Below are 25,720 nucleotides of genomic sequence, written 5' to 3'. Positions count from 1 at the left end.
AACTACTTTTGATCATTGTGTGTTTACAAAGAAGTTTTCTGATGATGATTTCATTATTCTCCTGCTGTATGTTGATGATATGTTGATTGTTGGCCATGATGTCAGAAAGATTGAGAAGCTAAAGGAAGAGTTGAGCAAGTCTTTTGCTATGAAAGACTTAGGATCGGCGAAACAGATACTTGGAATGAGGATTTCCCGTGACAGGAAGAATGAGAAACTTTGGTTATCTAAAGAAGCTTATGTTGAAAAAGTTCTTGAAAGATTTAACATGAGCAAAGCTAAAGCAGTTAGTTCTCCACTTGCAGGCCATTTCAAGCTAAGTTCCAAACAATGTCCTACAAGTGCGAAGGATAAACAAGAAATGGCTTCAATACCTTACTCATCTGTAGTTGGCAGTTTGATGTATGCTATGGTTTGTACGAGGCCAGATATTCCTCATGCAGTTGGAGTTGTTAGCCCATTCCTCTCTAATCCTGGTAAGGATCATTGGGAAGCAGTGAAATGGATATTGAGATATCTACGAGGTACTTCTAGGTTGTGCTTATGCTTTGGTAGTGGTGACCTATGCTTAATGGGTACACAGATGCAGACATGGCTGGTGATTGTGATTCCAGGAAATCCACTTCATGATTCTTGATGACATTTGCAGGGGGAGCTGTTTCATGGCAATCGAGGTTACAGAAGTGTGTTGCTTTGTCTACTACAGAAGCTGAATACATAGCTATAACTGAAGCTTGTAAAGAAGCTTTATGGATGAAAAAGTTCCTACAAGAGTTGGGGTTGCAACAAGAAAGATACATTGTCTACTGTGACAGTCAGAGTGCCATTCACCTCTCCAAGAATTCAACTTTCCATTCAAGATCCAAGCATATTGATGTTAAATATCATTGGATCCGTGATGTACTTGAGATGAAAGAATTGCACTTAGAAAAGGTGCATACCAGTGAGAATGGTTCCGATATGTTGACAAAGACTTTGCCTAAAGAGAAGCTTAAAGCTTGTAGGCGAAGAGCGGGCTTAGTAGAGCCCACCAACTGAGGCGGAGGGGGAGACTTGTTAGGTCCGCCCCTTTTGTTGGGCTTGGACCAATAAGGGCTTAAGGCCCATTTGTTTGATTCAATTAAAAGAAAAAAAAAATGGCAGCAAGCAAGGGAGTGTGCTTCGTGAGCAGCAAGCCAAAAAGAAAAGAAAGAGAAAGAGAGGGAAAGAAGAGAAAGGAAGCTAGAGAGAGGGTTTTAGCATTTTGCATTGAAGATCAAGTGGTTGATTCTCATCCATTTTAGCTCAAATTTTGGGTGGTGAATTCTTGCAAGGCGCTCTACCAATCTACCGGTTCTGATTTGGCGATTGTCCTCTCTAAGGTGCTCTTCTACAATACCCACTTGGTGAGACCCAAACTTTTTCTTTTGTGTATCCATCTTTTGAGATGATGTTGATGATTGTATTGGTGATCCAAGATTGTTTAACCTTGATGTTGTTGTGAGCCTTTAGTTTTTCTAAAGAAGAACTTTGTAATCTCATTATTGAACTTTGGTAATAGTGGATGATTTGAGCGGACTACGGTCTCGTGATTTTTTCCCGCATTGGGTTTCCACGTAAAAATCTTGGTGTCTCACTTTTATTTTTGATTTGTGTATTTTATATTGCTTGTGGTGCTTTGGTTGATATTAAATAATTGCTTGTTGTGATGTTTGATAAGTATCCCATTTTTGACATACAATGAGGGAAAATATTGTGGTTAATTACAATAGGTTTTCCCAACAATTATGAGGGTGTAAATATAACTGTCCAAAATAATTTTCTAATTATAATAAACATACAAAGTTTGTATTACAATCTTACAGGATACATACAACAGCAGACGGTTCCTGACTTGAGTACACTCAAAATATTTGAACGAAAATTCTTTGTTTTACTGGTTTGGGTTTTTTTTTTTTGCCGGCTCCAACTTCCAACCCACTAGATGGTAGTATGGAGCTAATTTTAGATACAGAAATACAAGGTAATTTCCCAATTTATGCTACAGATTTGGAGAGAATGGCATTCAACACAACTTCTCTAGTTGGCAAGGCAGGAATTGCACCTCTACCAGTGACTGTCAATGCACCGCAAACATTTGAAAACTTGAGAGCATCTCTCAGTTTTTCCTCGTTCTACAACATCAATTCAGACACATCTTAAGTTAGACTATTGCAATATCACAAACAACTGAGAATTTTCAAGAACATAGCTTAGTTAATGGCACTTGTTTGCTACTTGTTTAAAACAAGATGTATATGTAGGATGCTAAACTGACTTGAGTAATTGACTATTTGAGCTGAGATGTAAATTGAAAACAAAAATAGTGGTCTGGTTAAAAGACCATAAATGGATCTTTATCCATCTAATAGTGTAAACTAATACTAAATTCTAAACTTCCAAAAGGCAGTGCAAGTCAAGTATATTTTTTCAAGAATTGAAGTTTCTCTACTGAAAGTTTTTAAGAAAGGAAACACGTCTGAATAATATGCTGTGTTTTGAATGTGCAGTACCTGAAGCAAGGAGAGGTCATCAGCTAGTTGTGATAGTGTTCCAGCTACAAAGGCATCCCCAGCACCAGTGGTGTCTACAGCTTCTACCTTTAAACCATCAACTCTCCCACTGAAGTCCTGCAAAGATATACATCCTTAAGATTTTGTATCACAGGAGAAGACGAATTCCCATGTTTTCTCAAACAACAATGATCCAATTCTTTAAAGATATAAACAGAAAGATAGCTTTGGAAGATTGACTATGAATGATCTCATCATGGAGCTTTAGTTTCCTAGTAAACGACCAGTAATTGCTGCACACTAAAATTGACTTTTGTATGTTGTAAACCTTCTTAAGGGGAATACAGTTAAATGAGGTAAACTGATTGAGCATTATACAGAAAAGAGAAAACTATTCATTTAAAATGAGATGAGCAGGAAAAGTTGAATTTGTAAAAATTTTTACCTTGGTGTAATATCTGCAGCCACCAGGGCCCTCGGTGACCAGCAATAATTTGTGATTTGGATGGAACAATTTACGAACAACAGAGTCATTGTATGGATCTTCTCCTTGTGTTAAGAAAGAGACCTCTTCATCACTTACCTGAAAATATAAAGTAGAACAATCAAACTTGGTAGCTCAATTTACTTTTGGCTTTGTCAAGAAAATCAACTTTCCAAGTTTCCAATACGGTACAGATCACCCTTAATTAATTTTTTTACCTTAATAATATCAGCAGTCTCCCATATGCTTAAAATACCTTCTCTAGCACTGTCAGCAGAAGGCCATAGTGGAAGTCTGAGATTGGGATCATAGGAGATTACCACACCAGCATCCGTTGCAGCTTTTATTGCAGCAATGTGTGCCGACTTGCATGGTTCCGTAATAAGACTTATAGAACCATAATGAAATATTTTGGCCTGCCGCAGAATAAAGAAAGAACCTTAGGTGGCGTTTGGTTGAGGGGAATGAAAACATAAGAATAGAAATGGAATAAAATTTAAAATGCATAAAAAAATTATTAAATATTTTCTCATCATGTATTAGAATGGTCTTTCCTTCCATTTCAAAATGAAATTGTCATTCCACTAAAATGGTGGAAAGGTCATTCCATTGGAATGACATTCCAACACTTTAATATGCAACCAAACAAAGAAATAGAATGGAGATTGTTTCCTTTCCTTTCCATTCCATTTCATTACCTCCAACCAAACGCCACCTAAGTTCATTGAGAAGTTAATTAAGATGACGAATGATGGACAATTAAGACAAAGAAAATGAGAACGACGAGCTCATGTAACATAACTGCTACAGAAAGAAAGTAGAGAAAAACTGAAGGTGAAAACGGGACTGCTGTGTGAAATAACTGATTCTATAGTTGCCGCCTTGTAATTGCATGTTAGAATAATCACTATATGAGTAGAAATTATTACATACCTTCCTAATCAAATCAAAATCAATTTCAGATTCTTCAAGCAACATGTCAGCACTAGGGTTACGGTAAAACATGAACTCGCGTTCGCCATTACTCTTCAGCGTAACAAAAGCTAAAGCAGTCCGTGCACCAGGGTCAAAACGCATTCCTTCACAATTCACATTATTCTCCTTCAATATATCAGAAAGCATGTAACCAAATTCATCTTCACCAACCTGTTGCAAGTACAGAAAAGGAGATATGCACCAATCAAGTACAGTTTTACATAATAAATTAAGTAAAAGTTGCTATTTATGCAATGTTGGACTATCCACTAACTGGCTACAAATAAGCCTTCACTTTTAAGTAGGGAAATTTTATTGTTTTCTTCATCTTGTGATACACACCAGTAGTGTATCTGTTTCAGCCAAAGAAACTAATAGGAAATAGGACGAAGTTTTATTAATAGTAGCAGAATAAACACAAACACTCCCAGGTCATTCGAGAGAGTCCCGGTAGCTCTCCCAAGCCTAAACTCAATTACAATAACAGACATGATTTTCCCTTCCCTTGTTTCTCTCCTTTAATCCCTCTGAACTTTCCCAAAATAAACAAAATAGAAATAGAAAATAACTCAACACAGAAAATAAATAAATGGAAAATATCACAATTAGTTCCCAAGAAACAACCCACCCCCAAATCTTCTCATTACTTACGATTCCTTCTAGCATAAGTGAATCGAATTGGTGACTTATCATCTTGCCACCATCACTATTATTTCATTGACTGCTTATCCGGATAAAAGTTGAATTACTGGAATCAAAAATCAACAGTATTTTCTACAGGTTACTCAACCAAGGGCACATTTTCTCAAGCATTTAAATGCAATTTTTTGTAACAGCTAACTTTCTCATGTGAAAACAATCAACATATAATCTCTTGCTTATTTTTGTGAATGAATAAAATTAAAAGATAATAAATGAAATGAAATATAGATCAGATATCCGATACCTTGCCAATAAATGCTGATGAACCACCAAGACGAGCTATGCCAACAGCAACGTTAGCAGGTGCTCCTCCTGGAGCTTTCTTAAATGCAGGTGCTTCAGCCAATGACACTCCATTAACAGTTGGGACGAAATCAATCAATAATTCTCCAAAACAAACCACAAGTGAGGAATCCTCTGTTTTGAATGATCCATCTCCCGGTAATGCTTTTGCTATAACTTAAAACGTGAACAGAAAAAAAAAATTATCATCATTTAATTAGGGTCTGAACATGATATAACTGGAAACATAAATAAAGAACATTACAAATTGGATAGTGCATGTCCAATTGATACTAAAAGACACATAAGATTTCCCATCTACCATGACTAAGCATTACTATGTCCAATAAGTTCTACGTGTGTTCCAAGAAGTACATTATTATACTTCGAGCATGTTTGTATGAATAAGCAAGACAACGTGTTCTAGATGAATGCTTTAACAAATTGGAGTCTCATACGGAGCTTGGTCCACTTAAAATGTTGTTTGTACTGAATTGAGGTTCGACAATTGTTCTTTTCCAAACATACTGTAGTGTAACTCCAAGAAGCTGAAGGAACTAATAAGCAATGCAGGCACAACTCTTTTCTCAAATCTATATACGTCGTATCAATTCAGGCAATATATTTCATTGCCTGAAAATTTTGAGCCACAGTTTACATCTGAACTATTGCTATTTACTAACCAAATTTGAAACTTTCCTAATGCTTGAATTCAATCAGTAGCTGCCACGAGGAGCGAAAAATTCATCAATTTGGATGAATATCAATTGTATGTGATCCACAAGCATCCCTGATCACTGACCAGACTAGCTCAGTTCTTCCATATAAGTTACCATCTTATTTACTAAATGTTTCCAGTTCCCTGTTTCAAAACTTTCCAATATTCATAACAAGAAACAATGTAATCAAACTAATAATTTACGAAATAACTTCTCAGGATAATTGAGATTCTAATGTTGAAAAGAAGTGAAGTGCTAAAGTATATCTCTGTGTCCATATAGTGAATTTTAGTGACCAGGTCAATGAGAGACTGAGAGTGTTAGAATAGCCCATCTTTTCCCATTAACCAACAAAATCCTCTGATTGTGTGATCTTCCCATTAGTTTCCCAGTGTAGTTCTTGCAACAACAATTGAAAATATACATCTCTAATTTTGAAAAATAAAACAGTTTTAGGAAAATATCACATTCTTTTAGACTGAAGATGTTGCCCACTAAGTGATAAATCAAAGACATTGTAGCTCTCCTCACCAAATTCAACAACTCATTCCACTAAAGCCATAACTTTCTCGACTCAAACAGAAAACTTTCACATAAAAATGAAAACCCATGTAATATTTTCACTCGAAACGATACAATTGAGGAGTTTGAGTACCTTTTTCATTCAATCTGGCAAAAGAAGGGAGCGGTGGAGAAGAAAACCCTGAGGTTCTCACAGTCTTGGATTGACCAAAACTTACCGAGTTGCGAGGCAGAAAAGCCACGCTGCCGAAGCAGAAAGGGCCCGAATAAAGGGACATTAATGCGCAGCGAAGGGATCACAAGACAGAACAATCCCCGACAGAATCTTGAGAAAACAAAGTGAGAAGTAGAGGTGATGTTGTGAAAGGAAAGCGCTTTGCCCAGATGCAATTTTGTTTGGAATTGAGTTAAGAGAGGGGTGAAGACAAGAGTAGAGCAGAGGAGACCAGGGAAGAATGTAATTAGCAGAGTAAGCTAAGGTGTCAGAAACACTAAGCACTTCACTTCACTTCACTTATTTATTATTAATGCAATCATTTTTGGAAACAACCAACCAATTAACTACCGAGTGCCCTTCATAGTTACCAAAACAAACTACCAAATATCTCCTCAATGCGGGTTGCCCATTCAAGTAATCTTCCCATTGGTTCAACTATTTAGACAAATTTTAATGATATAGATGTTGAGTATTGTTAAAAATGGACAATGATTATATATTCTTTTTTTTTTTTTTTTTATTATTTTTGTTTAGGAAAAAAAATTATTTTTACTTAGAGACTTCATTAATTTAATATTTAAAATATAATATGTGAGACTATAGTAGATAATTTTTGGAGATGTAATTGTAATATTTTTTTCAGAAAAATGTACATGTGGATAAAAGAGAATAAAAATATATAATATTTGAAATAATGTGTTATTTTTAGCTATTATATGGTCTCCTATTAAAGATGTTTTTATTAGATTATTTATTTATTTGAAAATATTATTTTATTTAATTGATCAAATATTCACGGTCAATGCATCAACTCTATTTTAAGAATTTTTATTTTACATAATATATATTAGTTCAGTTTTAGTTTTTTTTTTTAAAAAAAAATAAAATTATTTAAAATTTTATTACAGAAAAATTATACATGATTTAAAAAATATATGAAAATAAAATTAACAAATATTGAAATTAACACAAAATAGTGTGACAATTTTTTTTTTAAAAAATATTAAAAGTGTTATGTATAAATTATTTAAAGTTTCATTTTTTTAAATATTGTAGGGTACTTATTATTTTGCGGGGTGCAAATAAAACTCTCATAATTAAATTGCTAGAATATAAAAATGTTTTTTTCGTTCTTAATATTAATCATTAAGTACTGTTAGCGTTAGTTAGTGGTTAAGCTTTTAGTGAGTTTAGTTATTTTCCTAGCTGTCTTTTTCTATTAGCTAGTTGTTATTGTTTGATGTAAAAACTCGATTTGTTACAAGTTCTATATAAGGACATAATAGCTCACATCTTTGATTGAGCTTTCTTTTTTTCAATTTCATTATCTTTTCTTTTTCTCTTTCTAAATTCTCTGCTCTTACATAGTATCATACCTATGGTTGATCTTGATGATCCTTGCAACAACGGTCCTCATCGTCCACCAGAAGCTTAGATTGCTCCTCAGACCGTCGCACCACAATTTCAAATTCAAAATAATCTTCTTCATCTAAATATTCAACTTGATTCACACAACTACTCATACTGACGCTCGTTAATTCTTCCATCCGTTCGTGCACATGGACTTGAAGGAATTCTTCTTAGTACCACTCCACGGCCAGATCCATTTCTTGCAGGTACGAACACGATTAACCCTACCTTTGATTATTGGACTCATTTTGATGCTCTACTAATGAGTTGGCTTATAAATTCTCTCTTTAAGGCTATGCTTGGACATGTTCTTCACTATGAATTCGCTGCTGATATTTGGACCGTCTTTGCAAGCCTCTTTGCCACTCAATCGAAGGTTCAACAGTTTCAACTTTGACTTGCCATTTAGAACACCAAGAAAGGATCCATGAGTGTGGATGAGTACATCTTGAAGATGAAGAATCTTGCTGATTCTCTTGCTGTTGCTGGCAGGGCTGGCCCTAAAAATATATGGGCCCAAGACGAATGAAATTTTTGGGCCCTTAAAAATATATAAAAAAAAATATCAAAAGAAGAGTGTTATGAGATTTGAACCCATGACCTTGGACATTATGTCATCTACCTCAACCAACTAAGCTATGAATATTTGTTGCTTATAATACACTTAAATTTTACTTAAATAAAAGCCTAATAATTTTTTTTATTTTTTTTATTTTGGGCCCCCGAAAAGTGTGGGCCCTAGGCACGGGCCTGACCCGCCTATGCCTAGGGCTGGCCCGGGTTGGTGGTCACAAACTTTCAAATCAAGAATTGGCTATGTACATTCTTAGAGGTGTTGGTCATTAACATTAAATGAGAAACTATTACTATTGGGCCATGTCCACTATTCAAGGGGATAAATTGAGGAATACCTCTTTTTTTGTATCTATAAATCAAAAATACCTTCATATTTTATTTCATTAAAATATAAAAGTGGGTTGTCTAATATATCCTTACCCTCTACTTAAGTGTAACACATGATTTACATTAATTTAAGGGGTATAATAGGGATATCATCTATAAAAATTGGTTTATCTTAAAGAATATGAAAATGAAGATAAAAAAAATTAAAACAAATAAAGTAAAGTAGGTATCCAATGCAATTTCATATGCATGACCAACACCTCTAAGAATTGGATGAGTACATCTTGAAGATGAAGAATCATATGCTGTTGCTGGTTAGCTAATGTAGTTGCTCATGAATTTGCTAGAGCATCTATATTACATCCTGATCGTATTTTCAGTATGGGGAATGTCCCAACTGATTTGCTCCCATGTGTGGTTGCTGAATTTGAAGGTTAAATAAAGTTGAATTTCCTTTCAAAAAAAAAAAAAGAGAAGTAAACAAGAAAAAAGTCCACTCCGCCTAAAGCAAGATTTTCTGCAGCTGCCATGTGTCCTCCCTGGTCTTCTACTCCCTTCAACAAATACGCATAACTCATTAGAGCATCTCCAATGGTAAAAAAAATGAGAATGCTTGCTTAGGTGGATAAATGATGTGGCAAAATGGTGAGATGCTATATCATTGGAGTGAAAAGAATGTCATTCTAGAAATTTATGGGGATGCTATATAGTAGCATCAATGCTATCATAATTATTTAATAAAAAATTAAAACTTAAAATTAGGAAACATATACAATTTTTTAATAATAATAAAAGAATTTAATAGTAAAGTATTATAAAAATATTTTGTATGGTTTCAAAAAAAAACAAATATATAATATTTTAATTAAAATTGAATAATTGAATATATATATAATATTAATGTATTAGAAAAAGTTTGCATTTTAATTAATTATAATTTTGTTATTTTAAAAGTTAGTGTAATTTTTTTCTTTTGGTTAAAAAATTTAAATTTTATGTTAGGCATATTTATATTAATGTATAATTTTTTTAAATTTAGTGTGATAATGTATTTATAATTAAAAAAAGTAATATATTAAATAATAATATGTGAGATCATAATAATTATACCATTTTTGAAGAGTGCTATACCATTGGAGTGTTTTTAGAAGTAAAAGTGCTAAAAATGATGTGGAAGAGAGATTAAATAAAATATTATATTTTTGGATGATGTGGATATTGTTAGCATCCTTAAAGGATGCTACCATTGGAAATGCTCTTATCCATATCTTTTAGCCATGCTTCCCTCTAAGTGCTATATGTAATTGTACCCCAGTTTAAGGTTACATTGGGTTTATAAAAAGAGCCAAATCCAATGTAAAGGGCATTGGATTTTGTAGTAGAAAAAATATACTTTGTTGCTTGGTTATTTTTCATTTGTTGCTATTTTAGTTTCACTAATTTTCTGTGACAAAAATGAGTGAACTAGAGTAGTAATATTGGTGAGGTTAGAGTGTAGCTATTATACTTTTTATTCTCAATATTGTATTAATTCTTTTGTGCTTCATCTCCATATCTTATTTATTAAATTGCTCTTCATCTTCTAATTTTTCTTTCAAATTTAATAGTATCTTTTATATAAGTTCAATCATACTTTTCTTATGTAAGTTAGGTTATTAATTATTTTGGTACTTTATTATATTGTATGTTGTTTACTGCATTCTGGCAATAGTGATATTTTATCGAGTTATGACATATAATATGATATGCTGTGAAATTAGAAGTGAGATTAAATTTATTCAAGATTATTTAATTTGTGCTCATAACATATATATCTTCCAGTTGTAATTAATGGTGTAGAATTACAATTGTATTTTAAATTAATATCAGTATTAAAATAGGATTTGCATAACTATATTTCTACCTTACCAAACTTTTTATCTAATCACCCCTATTCACTCACAATTATTTTAATTTTAATTCATTTATACTAATCTTTAGTGGTAATTTACCTCCCTGTGGATACGACATAACCCATTTACTATCGCGACCGCAATGTAACAAATAAGGCAACATCAGTTGGCCATTTTTCTTACAAATGTTATCATAGTTATGATACAGACACTCAAGGTAGCTCCTCCAATTCTCAGAATCAAGGCCACAATCCAGAAGGTCTTTTTTCTAATTCTTATACCCCTGTTGAAAATAATGGCTAGTATGTGACAGTGGAGAAATCCACCAGATGACCTTTGATGTTTAGTATCTCAACACCACACGATTACAAAGGCAAAGCCAAAATAATATTTGGTCATGGCTCTCAAATTTCAATTTCTCATATGGGCCAATATGTATTTTTACAACTAATCCAAATAAGAAATTACTACTAAATGATGTGTTACTTGCTGCAACTATTACCAAGAATCTATTGAGCATCTCTAAAATAACAATAGATAATAATATCACCTTACTTTTTAACTATGATGCATGTGTGATCAAGGACAACAGTGGCGGACCCTGAATTTTTACTTTGTGGGGGTTTATTTATCATAAAAAATATTTGTACCTACATTATAATTAATATTACTAGATTTATTTAATTTTATGAGGGCTTTTCTACTATTTTGATCCATAATTATCGAATTAAAAAAATTACATTTAATTTTTTAAAAGACAATATTTTTTTAGTGGGGGCTATAAATATGAGTGAGTCTATCTCTGAGGACAAGAGTACAGGCCAAGTACTTCTTCGGGGCCATCTTAAACACGACTTATACCATTTGAATCTTTCACATGCTAGAGTAAATTCAACCACTTACAATAAAGGAGTACCTCACATACCTGCTGCTTTCAACTGTACCAAGAATAACCATGCTGGAACCTTCTCTGAAGCTCAAATTTGGCACCATCGAGTTGGCCATGCTTCCCCAAGGATCTTGAAAAATATTCTCTGTAGTGTCAATTCTAAAACTAAATGTAACTCACTTCCTTTTTGTCAAGCATGTCAGTATGACAAGCTACACAACATGCATTTTAGTAGTTCTGTACCTAAAACTACTTCTTGCTTTGACTTAGTTCATATAGATGTATGGGGACCCTCATTTTACAGTTTAATGGAAGGTTTCAGATATTATGTTAGTTTTATTGATGATTTTTTTTGAAATTAACAGGGTTATACCCTATGAAAGTCAAGTCTAAAGTTGTTGGCATTTTCTGACAGTTTAAAGCTTATGTTGAATTACAGTTTAATACAAAAATAAAAGTAGTACAACCAGATTGGGGTGGTGAATACAGGCCATTATAGTCCATACTTGAACCTTTGGGAATTAATTTTCGACACCCTTATCCCCACACTCATCAGTAGTAGGGTCGAGTAGAAAGGAAGTATCGACATGTTGTTGACATGGGCCTCTCATTTCTTGCACTGGCAAACATGCCTCTATCACACTGGTGGGATGCCTTTACAACTATTGCTTACACAATCAGTCGTCTTCCCACACCAGTGTTGTAATTCAAAAATCTGTTTGAGGTACTCTTTCATCAACAACCTGACTACTCTTTCCTTAGGACATTTGGTTGTTCATGTTATCCCTTAGTACGACCTTATCAACAAAATAAACTTTCTTTTAGAATAGCTCATTTTCTATTTCTTAGATATAGCCCCAGTCATAAGGGGTAAAAATATATGCATCCTTCAGGCTAAATTTATATAGCAAGAACAATTAAGTTTAACGAAGCTACTTTCCCCTATGACACACTGTTTCCCAAACCAGTTCCTGTCTCACCAACATCTCCATTGATACAACCAATTGTCTTTCCTATTCCATCCCCACCATCACATGTCACCACTAATCAGGCCCCAATCCCACATGTTCAAATAAATGAACCTATTATCAACCCCTAGCACCCCTAATACATTAGATAACTCCATCACTTACTACAACAAATACACTTGAACCTACATCTTTTGCCACAATTTTACCAGCACCAACACGTTCTGCACCTAGAGATACCCCTAAATAAAACCTATTTTAATATAATTAGATTTAGTAATTTATAAAAGATCATAAATCATTCTATGTTGCATGGTTCACGTGATTTATTTCATGATTATATTTATTGTATAAATTCTATTAAGTCAAGAACATATATAAATATATATTTGTTCATAATTATAGTGTCGTCAGCACAGTAGAATATAATCATGATTATATGTTTAAAAGTTTAATTCCCATGATTTGTCAGTTCACTAGATTTAGACTGACATGATAATCGCCGATAAAGTATACTTACAACTTGGATAAGTGTTACGTCCTTTCCAGGGTATTGGTAAAGTTTACCAGTATTGGATGTATGGAGTATACATTGGAAGGGACAGATATTGATCTTGGATAAAATATCATAAACTTACCATTATATCTTTCTAAGTCAATATCAATGGTTGATCTTAGGTTTATGGATCTGAATCCTGATATGCTTAGGTTCAGCTTAGTTGTATTATTTATGTTCTTCAAGTTGTACGTGGAAGCCAACAAATGGTTCTGGCGGATATTTACATCTTGGGAACATGGTGGTTCAATTGAGTGGGAGCGCTGATCATATACATAGAATTTATAGCTTCTATAAGTATTTAGAAGTGAAACGATAATTTCCTTCAAGCTTGGCTGAATAGAGATAAATGATTGAGATTTCATTTCAATAATTATATTAGTTTACTGAAATATCATTTATAGGTAGCTAAGTGTTTAAAGGATAAAATACATTGAAGGGTAGAACGATAAATTTGTCATTTTCGATGTAGATCATCTATAGAGGATCTTTGACTATTAGGATTGTAACAATGGATAATCATAACGTATCTATGTCGTGGTACATATAGAGCATTCTATATAATTGAGAGTGCTATTCAATTCCAAATCTATAGTGGCGTAAGGCAGAATTAATAAATTAGGGAATTTATTTGGTGGAATCTAGATCTACTTATTGGAAGCTCGGTTATATAGGCCCATGGTCCCCTCACTAGTTGAGATAATACTGCTTGCAGACTCAGTTAATTAATTTTAATTAATCAATTATAATTCTAAATTTAGACTATATCTTATTTATGAATTTTCACTAAGCAGGGAATTAATTGTGAAGAAAAGATATTTTGGGGTCAATATATTAATTAAGAGACTTTGTATGGCCTAATTAATAAATAATATAAATGGTAATTTTACTTGATAATTAATTATAATTATTAAATAAATAGTTTTGGCAGTTATATGATTGAATAGGAAAATATAGTATTATTGAAAGAAGAATAAGTGGTTGAAAAAAAGTGGCAAAATTGTAACTAGAGATTGGTCCCTTTTATGGCCGGCCATTAGTGTATTTTTGCCCAATATTTTATTCTTTTTTAATCCATATAATTCAACCGTAAGCCCTAGTTAAAACACTATAAAAGGAACATGATGCTCTCATCTCATCCACTGGTCAACTTAACTTTTCAACCAAACTTAAATTTAGATCTTGGTAAAATATTCATATTTATGATGTTAATCAACATACTTGTTAGTAAATTTAGATCCTGGTAAAATATTCTTAATAAATATGTCACCTACCGATCTTGCTCCAATGATGATCCATCCAAGGCATCCCATGCAAAGAAGCTGGCCTATAAATACCCCAGACAAAGCACAAAAGAGGAAAACCTTCTCCTTCGAAAAAAAGAACCCATTCTTGATCATCCCAAGCAAACACATTTTTGTAACCCTACTATCAACTCCAGAATATTCGTACTAAGCTTCCTTTTCTCCAAGAGGAACACGGGGGAAAGGAGTTCTAGTCTATTGTATCTCTATTTGTATAAACAGTTACGGGCCAAAGAGCCTAATAAAATGGACTTGTGGACTAATGATAGTTAACGTCTGAACCACGTAAAAATCTCTTATTCATTATTTTGTTATCTACTCCATTATTACTTTCTTAACCTCTAAAAATATTTAGTTGTCAAAAAACTGGTTAACATAAATAATTAATAAAAAATAATTTTTTAATATCTAAACAATTAATATAATCTAAACTAAATATTTTTTATTACCTAACAACAAATAATCCATATAATATTTTTATTACATAACAACCAATAATCTAAACTAAATATTTTTTTAAAATGCCTAAATAAAAAACTAAATAATTAATCTTAATCAAATATTTTTTTTAATACCTAATCTTAAAATAATTAAACAATTCATATAACTATCTATTAATTAAATAAATAGGTATAAATATATATATCGTATAATCGTATATATACAATATACATAATATATATAAATTAATATTGTATGTACGGTATATATATATGTATAATATGAATATAAATATATATAAATTAATATTAATAAATATATATGTGTATATAACTTGGGAGAAATGCCATCGATAGTGACCGGTGGAGGAAGAGGAGGTGGTCATTGATGGAGACGCAAGAGAGAGCGAGAAATGAAGCGAGACAAGAGAGAGGGAGATCGAGAGAGGGCGATGGTGGGTGGGTTTCGTGGGTGGAGAGAGAGAGAGAGAGAGAGAGAGAGAGAGAGAGAGAGAGAGAGAGAGAGAGAGAGAGAGAGAGAGAGAGAGAGAGAGAGAGAGAGAGAAATAGCAATGGCGAGAGGGTTTCATGAGTTGGTGGAGGCAAGAGAAATGAGAGAGATAGAGAGAGAGGATAGCTGAAATGAGGAAGAAAAGGAAGCGTGATATGTATACCCTAGGGTTTAATTTAGTCAGGGTTATACCAACAGTTTAAAATCGTCGAGTATAATCCTGACTAAAAAATTGGGTTTTAACTCAAAACTGTTGCCTATTTCTGTAATGAGTGTTCTAAATCGTCAATAATACCTAATTTTTCTCGATAGTTTAAAATAATTATTTAAATTTATTAGAGATTGTCTCCAAAAAAAATATTCTTAGGACCGTCGCGAACACCCTTTTTTTAGTAGTGATACATATATATATATAAGTGAACATCACAAATAATATAAAAGATTAATATGCTAATGTTGACGCTAGAATCTCATCAACTAAATTACGGCTAAAAAATCAAAATTTAAACACAAGACTTAATAGAAGATGAAAATATGAAAATATGAGAACTTAAAGAAATATTCAGGACAACAATGGAAAAATATAAATGTTTTAATTTCTTGGGGTGAAGTATTACAATTATTTTTCAATTTCCTCTTCAATGGAAGAGAGATGTATTTATAGAGAGCTCTAATGGCTTCAAAATATAAGTTGATTTCCTGGTGCTCCCCAAGTGTTAGGAGAAGGACATTGCAGGCTACAAGTTGCAGTTGCAGGAGGTGGTCCTACGTCTTGTGCTATTGTCGGGTGTCAGGTTGTCCCAAAAGAAGGAGCAGTGGCTGAAGTGTACCTCTTGTCGAGACACTAGAGCTTGCAAGTAAGATGCCTCCATTACTCGTCCTATCCCCTATCTTAGGTGTTGCAAGTAGCATGGCCATACCTTCATGTGTACTCGTTCGTGTACTTGCCTTGGCCTTTTGATTGTTTGTCTAACAACTCCCCAAGTGTTGGTCATTTCATTGAGGGACGTTACAAGATGTTGCAATGATCAAGCGTAGGGCATGTACGCTGAGTGGCCGAGAGGCCTTATGGTCGAGTGGTTGTAGCCGAGAGTCCATGTGGCCGAGTGGCTCTTGTTGCAGGTTAGCTGAAATGCTCATGTTGCATCCTAATCAAGATGCTCATATTGCATGCTAGCCGAGATGCTCAAGTTGCATGCTAGTTAAGATGCTTATGTTTCATGCTAGCCAAGATGCATGTGATGCATGCTGCCGAGATGCTTGAGCATGGGGCTACCAAGATGCATCAAGGCATGATGGCCAAGATGCATGCGATGCATGCAACCGAGATGCATGCAAGGCATGATGGCCAAGATGCATGCGATGCACGCTACCGAGATGCATGCAAGGCATGATGGCCAAGATGCATGCGATGCACGCTACCGAGATGCATGCAAGGCATGATGGCCAAGATGCATGCGATGCACGCTACCGAGATGCATGCAAGGCATGCTGGCCGAGATGTTGAGCATGGGTCTACCAAGACCATGCATGGCATGCGGGCCGAGTGGATACTTAAGCATGCGTGTTGAGTGGCTACTCGAGCATGCATGTCGAGTAGTTTAAGGGTGCGCATGCCAAGCGGTTCATTCATGACTAACTTTGAAAGTTGGTTCCACTAATCTCTTGGATTAACGTTGACTAATCTCGAAGGTTAGCTTCAATAATTTTTGAGGTAAATAGCTAATACAATGAATCATACATCATATAAACTATTTTGTTAACTAAAATTTAAAATTATATACATTAATTGGTTGTGGTCGAGTGGCCGAGAGCCCTTGTGGCCAAATGTCTATTGTTGCATGCTAGCCGATAATCATGTTGTATCCTAGTTGAGATGCTCATGTTCCATTCTATTTGATACTCATGTTGCATGATAGCCGAGATGTTGAAGTTGCGTGCTAGCCAAGATGCTAAAGTTGCATGCTAGATATGATGCTCATGTTGCATACTAGCCGAGATGCATGTGATACATACTAGCCGAGATGCATGCGGTGCATTAAACTGAGATGCTTCAACATGGAATTGCTGAGACGTTTCAGCATATGGGGTTGTCGAGACACATGCAAGGCATGATATATAGTCAAGATGTATGTGACGCATACTGCCGAGATGCATGCAAGGCATGCTGGTCAGGATTCTTAAGCATGGACCTGTCGAGACGCATGCAAGGCATGCGGGCCGAGTGGCTACTTGAGCATGCATGCTGAGTGGCTTCTCGGGCATGCATGTCGAGTGGCTACTTGAGCATGTCGACTGGTTGTTCGGGCATGCATGTTGAGTGGCTACTTGAGCATGTATGCCGAGTGGCTGTTCGGGCATGCACATCGAGTGGCTACTTGAACATGCATGCCGAATGACCTGATGGTTCGCTTGTCAAGCGAGTCATTCTCCGGAAGCTAGTTCCACTAATCTCTTAGGGCCTGTTTGGTACGCAGGACTGGATTGGATTAGACAGGCTAATTTGTCCAATCTAGTGTTTGGGTATGTTAGAAGTCTGGATAAATAATCCAGTTAACCTCATCTGTTTGGGATTATTTATTCCATCCAGCATGGTGGGATAAATAATCCCATGCAATGGATGGGATAAATAATCCCATGCAGGTGAGATTTTTTTTTATCGTTTTTTTAATTTAATTTTATTAATATATTTTAAATTTAATAAGAATTTAAAGGAAATAATTATCACACATTTATTTATACATTTTTTTATCAAAAACTTATTCATTAAAATTAGTGAAAATGTATAATTTTGAATTATTATACATAAGTTTTTAAAATTTAGAATATTATTAATTAAATAATAGTTACTTAAATTGATTCTAAGAAAAAAAATATGACAATAAAATTATATATTATTTTTAAATTACTAAAAAATTTATATAAATATTTTAAAAAATTAATATTTATATTAAATTAGTGATTAAATTAGTGTTTAAGATAAACAATTTTATATTATTCAAGTATTTTTATTTTACTATTTTAATTATTTATTAAATAAAAAATATGACAAAATATTTTATTATATATTTATGATATATTCTTAATTATATATGATATATTATTTTTTTTTGCTACGAATTATTTATTTATTATTATATATTTTAATTTTAATTTATTATTATATATTTTTATTTAATTTAAGTTTTTTTTTTCTAAAAGGAAATAAATAAAATAGTCCAGTCCATTCTTAAACCAAACACAGGATTACTTTCAGCATAATCCAATCTTGTCCAGTCCAGTCCAATCCTTTTCAGTCCAATCCAGTCCAATCCTGCGTACCAAACGGGCCCTTAAATTAATGTTGACTAATTTCGAAGGTATCTTCGCTGATTTTTGAGAGATTAATAGCTATTAATATAAATCGTACATCATATAAACTAAAATTTTAACTAAAATTTAAAATTATATACATATATTCCACTTGATTTTAAATTTAATTGATTGGTAATGTTAGATTTTGAGAGAACAATACTATATCAAATGTCATTATTTCAACATATTTATTTAGCAATAATAAAAAATATTTTTTGTTTTTTTAACCCATTTTTGCATAAATTATTTTACTAAAAATTGTTAAACTTTAATTCAATTGTACACAAAAATGTAAATATATTTGTAAAAGTAATTTAGTAATTTTATTCAAAAGAAAATACTAACGAAAAGAATTATTTTTTGTTAGCATAATTATTTATATGCTGTGAAATTTAAATTATATTGGAGGAAAAAAAATGAATACAATGTGTTGCCCCTGATTTTGCCCAATATACGTGGACCAACCAAATAAGGACACGTGGATCAAGAAATTTACAATATTTGCTAAGTCTTTATGCTATAAGGTAGCGTCCAGGACGTAGCTCCCGGAGAAGGCATATGGAACTCCATATGCTCCCGGAAGCTCGAGTAACGTTAAGGCATCTTCGCGAGGTGTCAGGTTTCTCCTGAGCAATCAAGTCGCATTAAATGCCGCATGGGAGGAAGCCTGTTGGGACTGCTACACGCAATAAAGTCTGACGGCACAACCTCCAACCAACAGCTGCACAGTAATGATCGTTTAAATCTAGCGACGGCTACACTGTGAAGAGTCACATCAGTCAAAAGGCAATAAGGACATTCTACATAAAAATCCTACAGCACCTAGGGATTTGACCATGCATTACCCATGGTATATTCATTGGGAATGCCCAACTTTATGGATACTTACAGATACACTTGTAAGGATAATTCTGGGGATCACCCCACCAAAAACACTATAAATACCCCCCTCAAAGCTCATTAAAGGGGATCGAGAATCTGGGGCTGCATATGAGCAAGTAGGGAAAATACTCACCAAGAACATTCTCTGTATTTATAAGAGTGAAACACTCCCCAAATACATTCTCTGTATTAAAGAGATCCATAAATAACAAAGACTCGTGGACTAAGGCTCATTAACGCCCCAACCACGTAAAAATCCTTCTCTCAATTTCTTACAGCTCACTAACTTTATAATATTTTATTAGTTGCCGAAAACCTCGGTCAACATTTTGGTGCTGTCATTGAGAGCTGAAGAAAGCTACTGTAAACGAACACTTGACTTCACAAGCATGGTGGAGACTAGAAGTACTCGTCAGCCTTGCCCTCTAAAAGATGCTCAAGACCCGAATGAGGAAGATGTAGCCTCAAGAGCAGCAGAGGGTTCCGAGGAAGAAGAAGGAATTCCAGATGATGACTACGAGGGAAACCTCGATGAGTATGCCTACGACGAAGGTAGTTACTCGGAGTTGGTGCTTCTCAGACAAAAAGCTATCAATCACGAAGCCGAGATCGAAGCTCAGAAAGCGCAAAACCAAAAAATGTAAGAAGTGATGCTGGCCATGCAAAAAGCCATGGAGGCGGCTGGCATTCACGTGCACCCCAAGGCAATGACCGCTGGACTTGGCAAGGAACCAGCGACGTCCTCGCCTAGTTCCCAACAGCAAAAATCTAGGGAGCCTAGCCCTATAAGGTACCCTGCTGAAGGGAACCAAACAAAAAACCCTACCTCTACCCCAGGGCGAAAGAAAAAGGCGCAGGATCCGCGAAAGGTCCGCTCAGATTTCCCTAAAGGGAAAAGTCCGCAGAGGGGCAAGCCCCAAAAAGGGAGCTTTGGCCCTCAGGATCGAGAGGACCGAAAAAGCGTTTCCGTGCACCAAGAGCCCGGGGGTAGAGGGAGAAGAGGACAGAGGTGTCCTCCCGTTGATCTGAGAAATCAAATCAATGGGAACCAAGGTGATCTTCGATATCACCTTGACCAAAAAAGATACGGACCCGCGGTCTCCACGGGTACGTTAAATGAAGGAATTATGGCGGAACTCGCCATACTTCGAAAAGACATTGCCCGAGTCTCCCAGAGACAGAAAGGAGACGACTCCAACTCAGACACCGAGGATCGGGAGCCATGTGCTAAGCACATCTTAGAGGCGGAACTCCCTAAGAACTTCAAGATGCCTGAAATGGCAGCTTATACCGTGAACTCCGATCCTAGCGACCACTTGTCACGGTTCAACCGTGTCATGACGGTCATGAGGGTCAGCAATGATGCCAAATGTCTGTGCTTCCCGCTTACTCTAAGTGGGTCCGCGGAGGAATGGTTCAAAAAATTGGAACCGGGATCCGTGGGCTGTTGGAACAAGCTACAGACCAACTTCCGGAGACAGTTTGTCGCCGCAAGAAAGGTCAACCTAGAGGTCAGTGCCTTGACTAATATCAAGCAACTGCCCACCGAGACCTTGAAGAATTATATAAAGAGGTTCCGAGAGGAAGCCTCGAAAACCAAGAAAGTTGACGAAGGACAACAGCTTGCGCTACTCCAAGCAGGCATCCGCACTGGGACTCCTTTCTGGAATGAACTACAGTAAGAAGGAGCCGCTAGCCTTCAGGACTTCCAGAAGAGAGTCCAAAAATATATCAACCTCGAAGAAGCCCAAATCGTGGCTTACGGAGGATACTATCCCACCGGGATAGCAGGGTATACACCCGGAGTATCGCCCTCGGGTATTACCCCAACCGCAACTCCACAAGCAAGTGGCATACAATTCTCTGCTACCCCCAGATATAGTCAGGGCCAGGCCTTGGCACCAGCATCATCCCATTTCGGCAACCCGTCCGGAATAAATGGACAAACTCCTTCGCACTCTGCTCCGGCTGCTAGCCTGGCAGGCCCTTCCCAGGGCTTGAGGAGTAAAAGGTCCTCCAAGGGTAGCACCCGGACGGGGGAGAAGTGCCAGAAAAGGGGGTACACCCCCCAGTACACTCAATACACGGAGCTGTCGGACTCCCAAGAGCGTGTGTACTTTGCTACTAGGCAAAATACACACTACCGGAGGCCACAACCGTTGTACAAGGATAGCTCCCGGAGAGATCCGAGCAAAAGGCCCCGGCTCAAAGGCCCAGCTCAACTCCCAGCTCAAAGGCCCCGGCTGATGGACCAACCCATCACGTTCACGGAAGAAGACGCCAAGACAGTGCGCTTCCCTCATCATGACCCATTGGTCATAGAGACCCCCATCGCGAATAAAGTGGTGGCCAGAGTCTTAATTGACAATGGAAGTTCCGTGAACCTACTCTTCAAGGAAGCCTTCACCGCAATAGGCTTAACGGACCGGGACCTCTCGCCTAGTGGGTCCCAGCTCACAGGATTTAACGGGACGACACTTATCCCAATGGGAAAAGTAAGGCTCCAAGTCACCTTGTGCCCGGACACCCCCCAGAGCACATTTAAATACTGCACTTTCGTAGTGGTGGACTGTCCGACTGCTTACAACGCGATCCTCGGCCGACCGGCCTTGGTAGACTTTGGCGCAGTCACATCGATTCGGCACCTGTGCCTGAAGTTCCCTACCCGGGAAACCGGGATCGGAACGGTGAGGGGAAACCAGGGGGAAGCAAGACAATGTTACAATGTCGCAACCCACCTGCCCGTACTAATGGTCCGGGAATCAGTTGAGCCAGAATTGGCTAAAGAAGATGAGTTAGACCCCCGTGTGGGGTCCGAAAGAATTGTGGAACCAATGGAGGATGTCGAGGAATTATCAGTGTGCGACCTCGACTCCACCAAAGTACTCCGGCTGGGGAAGAACCTAGATCCGGAGGAGAAAGAAAAAATAATAAAAACACTGAAGGGCGCCATCGACATCTTTGCATGGCGCCAAGAAGACATGACTGGCATAAGCCCTCATGTCATCACCCACGTACTCAACGTCAATCCGGACATGCCCCCCGTCCAGCAAAAGCGACGCCCGCTCGACTCGGTGAAAGCCGAGGCTCTGGAGAAAGAGGTGGACAAACTTTTGACTAACAGCATGATCCGCGACGTATACTATCCGGAGTGGCTAGCCAATTCGGTCCTGGTGCCCAAGCCAAACGAAACTTGGCGAGTTTGTATAGATTTCACTGATCTAAACAAAGCTTGTCCGAAGGACTGCTTCCCGCTGCCCAGGATTGACCAGATGGTAGACGCCACTTCTGGGTTCAAACTTCTATCCTTCATGGACGCCTATGCTGGGTACAATCAAATAAAGATGCATACGGCAGACCAGGAGTGCACTAGCTTCAGGACCGATAAGGGGGTATACTGTTACTTAGTCATGCCCTTCGGACTGAAAAACGCCGGAGCAACCTACCAGAGAATGGTCAACCGGATGTTCAAAGGCCTCCTGGGGCGAAATATGGAGGTTTATGTAGATGACATGCTCGTCAAGTCCAAAGCATGCAACAACCATGCAAGCGACTTAGAGGAATGCTTCGAAGTGGTCCGGAGATACGGCATGAAGCTCAACCCAAAAAAATGCACCTTTGGGGTCAAGTCAGGAAAGTTTCTGGGCTTCATCGTCAGTCAAAGGGGGATTGAGGCAAATCCAGAAAAAATCCAGGCCCTCCTGAGCATGCCATCCCCCAAAAAGCATAAAGATGTGCAAAGCCTGACTGGAAAGGTAGCTGCCTTAAGCCACTTCATCTCACGGTCCACGAACAAGTGCATACCCTTCTTCAACATATTGAAGAAGTGTCAAAAGTTTGAATGGTCGGACGAGTGCGAGGAGGCATTCAAAAAACTAAAAGAGCACATGGCCAAGCCTCCTATCCTATCAAAACCCGTTCTCGGAGAAGACCTATTTCTATATTTGGCTGTCTCCGAACACGGAGTCAGTGCTGCCCTAGTCCGGGAAGAAGAGAAAACTCAGCATCCTGTGTACTATGTCAGTAAGCGCATGATAGGAGCCGAAGCAAGGTACCCAATCATTGAAAAGCTGGTTTTTTGCCTCCTGATGGCATCAAGGAAATTGAGGCCATATTTCCAAGCACATCCGATCAAGATACTGACTAACCACCCACTCCGGCAAGTCCTCCAAAAACCTGAAGCATCCAGAAGGCTCCTCAAGTGGGCGATGGAGCTAAGTCAATTTGACTTGCACTACATACCCCGAATTTCTATAAAAGGCCAAGCCTTGGCGGACTTCATTACTGAATGCAACGAAGCCGAGGGGACCGCAAATATGCCGGTACCGCCAATCCCCACATGGAGAGTATTTGTGGACGAAGCCTCCAATGAAAATGGTTCTGGGGCCGGAGTGGCGATGATATCACCAACCGGACTGCGGCTCCAAGCGGCCCTACAGTTCAACTTCGCAGCTTCAAACAATGAGGCCGAATATGAAGCCCTAATAGCAGGGCTGAAATTAGCAAAATCTGTAGGAGCCAAAACAGTGGAAGTCTACAGTGATTCCCAACTGGTCGTAAACCAGATATCGGGAGAATACCAAATACGGGGCGAGCGAATGGCCGCGTACGTAACAATAGTCCGGGAGCTACTCCACGAGTTCACGGACTACAAAATAGAAAGAATCCCCCGGGAAAAGAACGCTCACGCGAACTGTCTGGCTAAGTTAGCCTCAGATAGCGAAATCGAAGAGTTGGGGGTAGTACCAGTGGAACGCTTGGCAGAGCCAAGCATCAAAATAAAAGAGACCACAATAACGGTTGGGCAAGAACCCAACTGGATGGTCCCCATCATAAAATACATAACAAAAGGTGAGTTGCCCCAAGAAAGGGCACTGTCTCAGAAGATCCAGTATCAGGCTCATCGTTATGTAATGATGGATCAAATTCTCTACCGAAGAGGACTCAGCATGCCTTATTTAAGGTGTGTATCGGACCTTGAAGCTAGAAAAATCATGCTAGAGGTCCACGAAGGGTTCTGTGGAGATCATACGGGAGGACCCAGTCTCTCAAAGAAAATATTGAGACAGGGGTACTTCTGGCCAACAATGAAAAAATATTGCATAGACTACGTCCAAAAGTGTGATTCGTGTCAAAGGTTCGCGAACATACCGAGAGCTCCTCCAAATGAAATCACCCTGATGACTAGTCCCTGGCCCTTCGCGATATGGGGAATAGATCTTATTGGGTCCCTGCCAACAGGAAAAGGAGGAGTAAAGTATGCAATAGTAGCAGTAGACTACTTCACCAAATGGACGGAGGCTGAGCCCATGAAGACCATAACTGCTAAAAAAGCACTAGACTTTGTTATCAAAAACATAGTGTGTCGATATGGCTTGCCTCACAAAATAGTCTCTGACAATGGAAAGCAATTCGATTGCGAAGAATTTACTGACTTCTGCAACCAACACAGAGTAGTGAAAAGCTTCTCCGCGGTGGCCAGACCTCAAATAAACGGTCAAGCGGAAGCAGTAAACAAAATCCTAAAGGTCACTTTGAAGAAAAAGCTGCTGGTCTACAAAAACAACTGGCCTGAAGAATTGCCTAGAGTGTTATGGGCCTACTGGACGACCCCCAGAACCACGACCGGTCACTCGCCTTTTTCAATGGCGTACGGTTGTGAAGCGATGGTCCCGGTAGAAACGTTATTCCCGTCCCACAGGAGAACGACTTACGATCCAGCCACGAATCAGGCTTTGCTTCAAGAAGCCTTGGATCAAGTTGAAGAACTCCGGGACGAGTCTCAATACGGATGGCAGCTTATCAAAAGAAGGTGACCAAGTATTTTAACTCTAAAGTTAAAAACAGATAATTTGCTATTGGGGATATGGTCTTAAGAAGAGTCTTCCCAGCCACCCAGGAACCCGGAGTGGGGGTACTTGGGCCAAATTTGGAAGGACCATATGAAATCGAGGACGAAATCGGCTCAGGCACTTACAAGCTAAAAAGAATGGATGGAACCATTGTGCCAAGAGCCTGGAATGCCGATCACCTCAGAAAATATTACCAATAGCCAAAAATGTAACTTAGACTTTGTTTAAAGAGTTTTACCGTCTAAATGTATATATCTTCCACATGTTGAATAAAACTGAGTGCCTTAAAAACAAAGTTTCTATGCCACTCAGGGGGGTACTAGGGTA

At 37.3% G+C, this 25,720-nt stretch overlaps 1 protein-coding gene across 2 annotated transcripts; it reads right to left on the bottom strand.

Annotated features, from left to right (window-relative positions):
* Window positions 1–1,781: 1,781 nt before the first annotated feature.
* Window positions 1,782–6,894, bottom strand: LOC115722911 (probable fructokinase-6, chloroplastic). Of its 2 annotated transcripts, none has more exons than XM_030652281.2 (7): window positions 6,349–6,894; window positions 4,937–5,151; window positions 3,949–4,161; window positions 3,234–3,431; window positions 2,977–3,114; window positions 2,532–2,648; window positions 1,782–2,153 (listed from the first exon to the last, which is right to left on the bottom strand). In XM_030652281.2, the coding sequence occupies exons 1-7, from the start codon at window positions 6,491–6,493 to the stop codon at window positions 2,016–2,018; spliced, it is 1,164 nt and encodes a 387-aa protein (XP_030508141.1). In that variant the 5' UTR covers window positions 6,494–6,894; the 3' UTR covers window positions 1,782–2,015. The 2 variants fall into 2 exon arrangements, with proteins under 2 accessions (XP_030508141.1, XP_030508142.1); XM_030652282.2 differs by having other exon boundaries at window positions 4,937–5,145; window positions 6,349–6,851.
* Window positions 6,895–25,720: the final 18,826 nt, after the last annotated feature.

The sequence above is a fragment of the Cannabis sativa genome, chromosome 9, assembly GCF_029168945.1.
Source record: "Cannabis sativa cultivar Pink pepper isolate KNU-18-1 chromosome 9, ASM2916894v1, whole genome shotgun sequence".
NCBI lineage: Eukaryota > Viridiplantae > Streptophyta > Magnoliopsida > Rosales > Cannabaceae > Cannabis > Cannabis sativa.
This window is presented reverse-complemented; position numbering and strand designations above follow the sequence as displayed.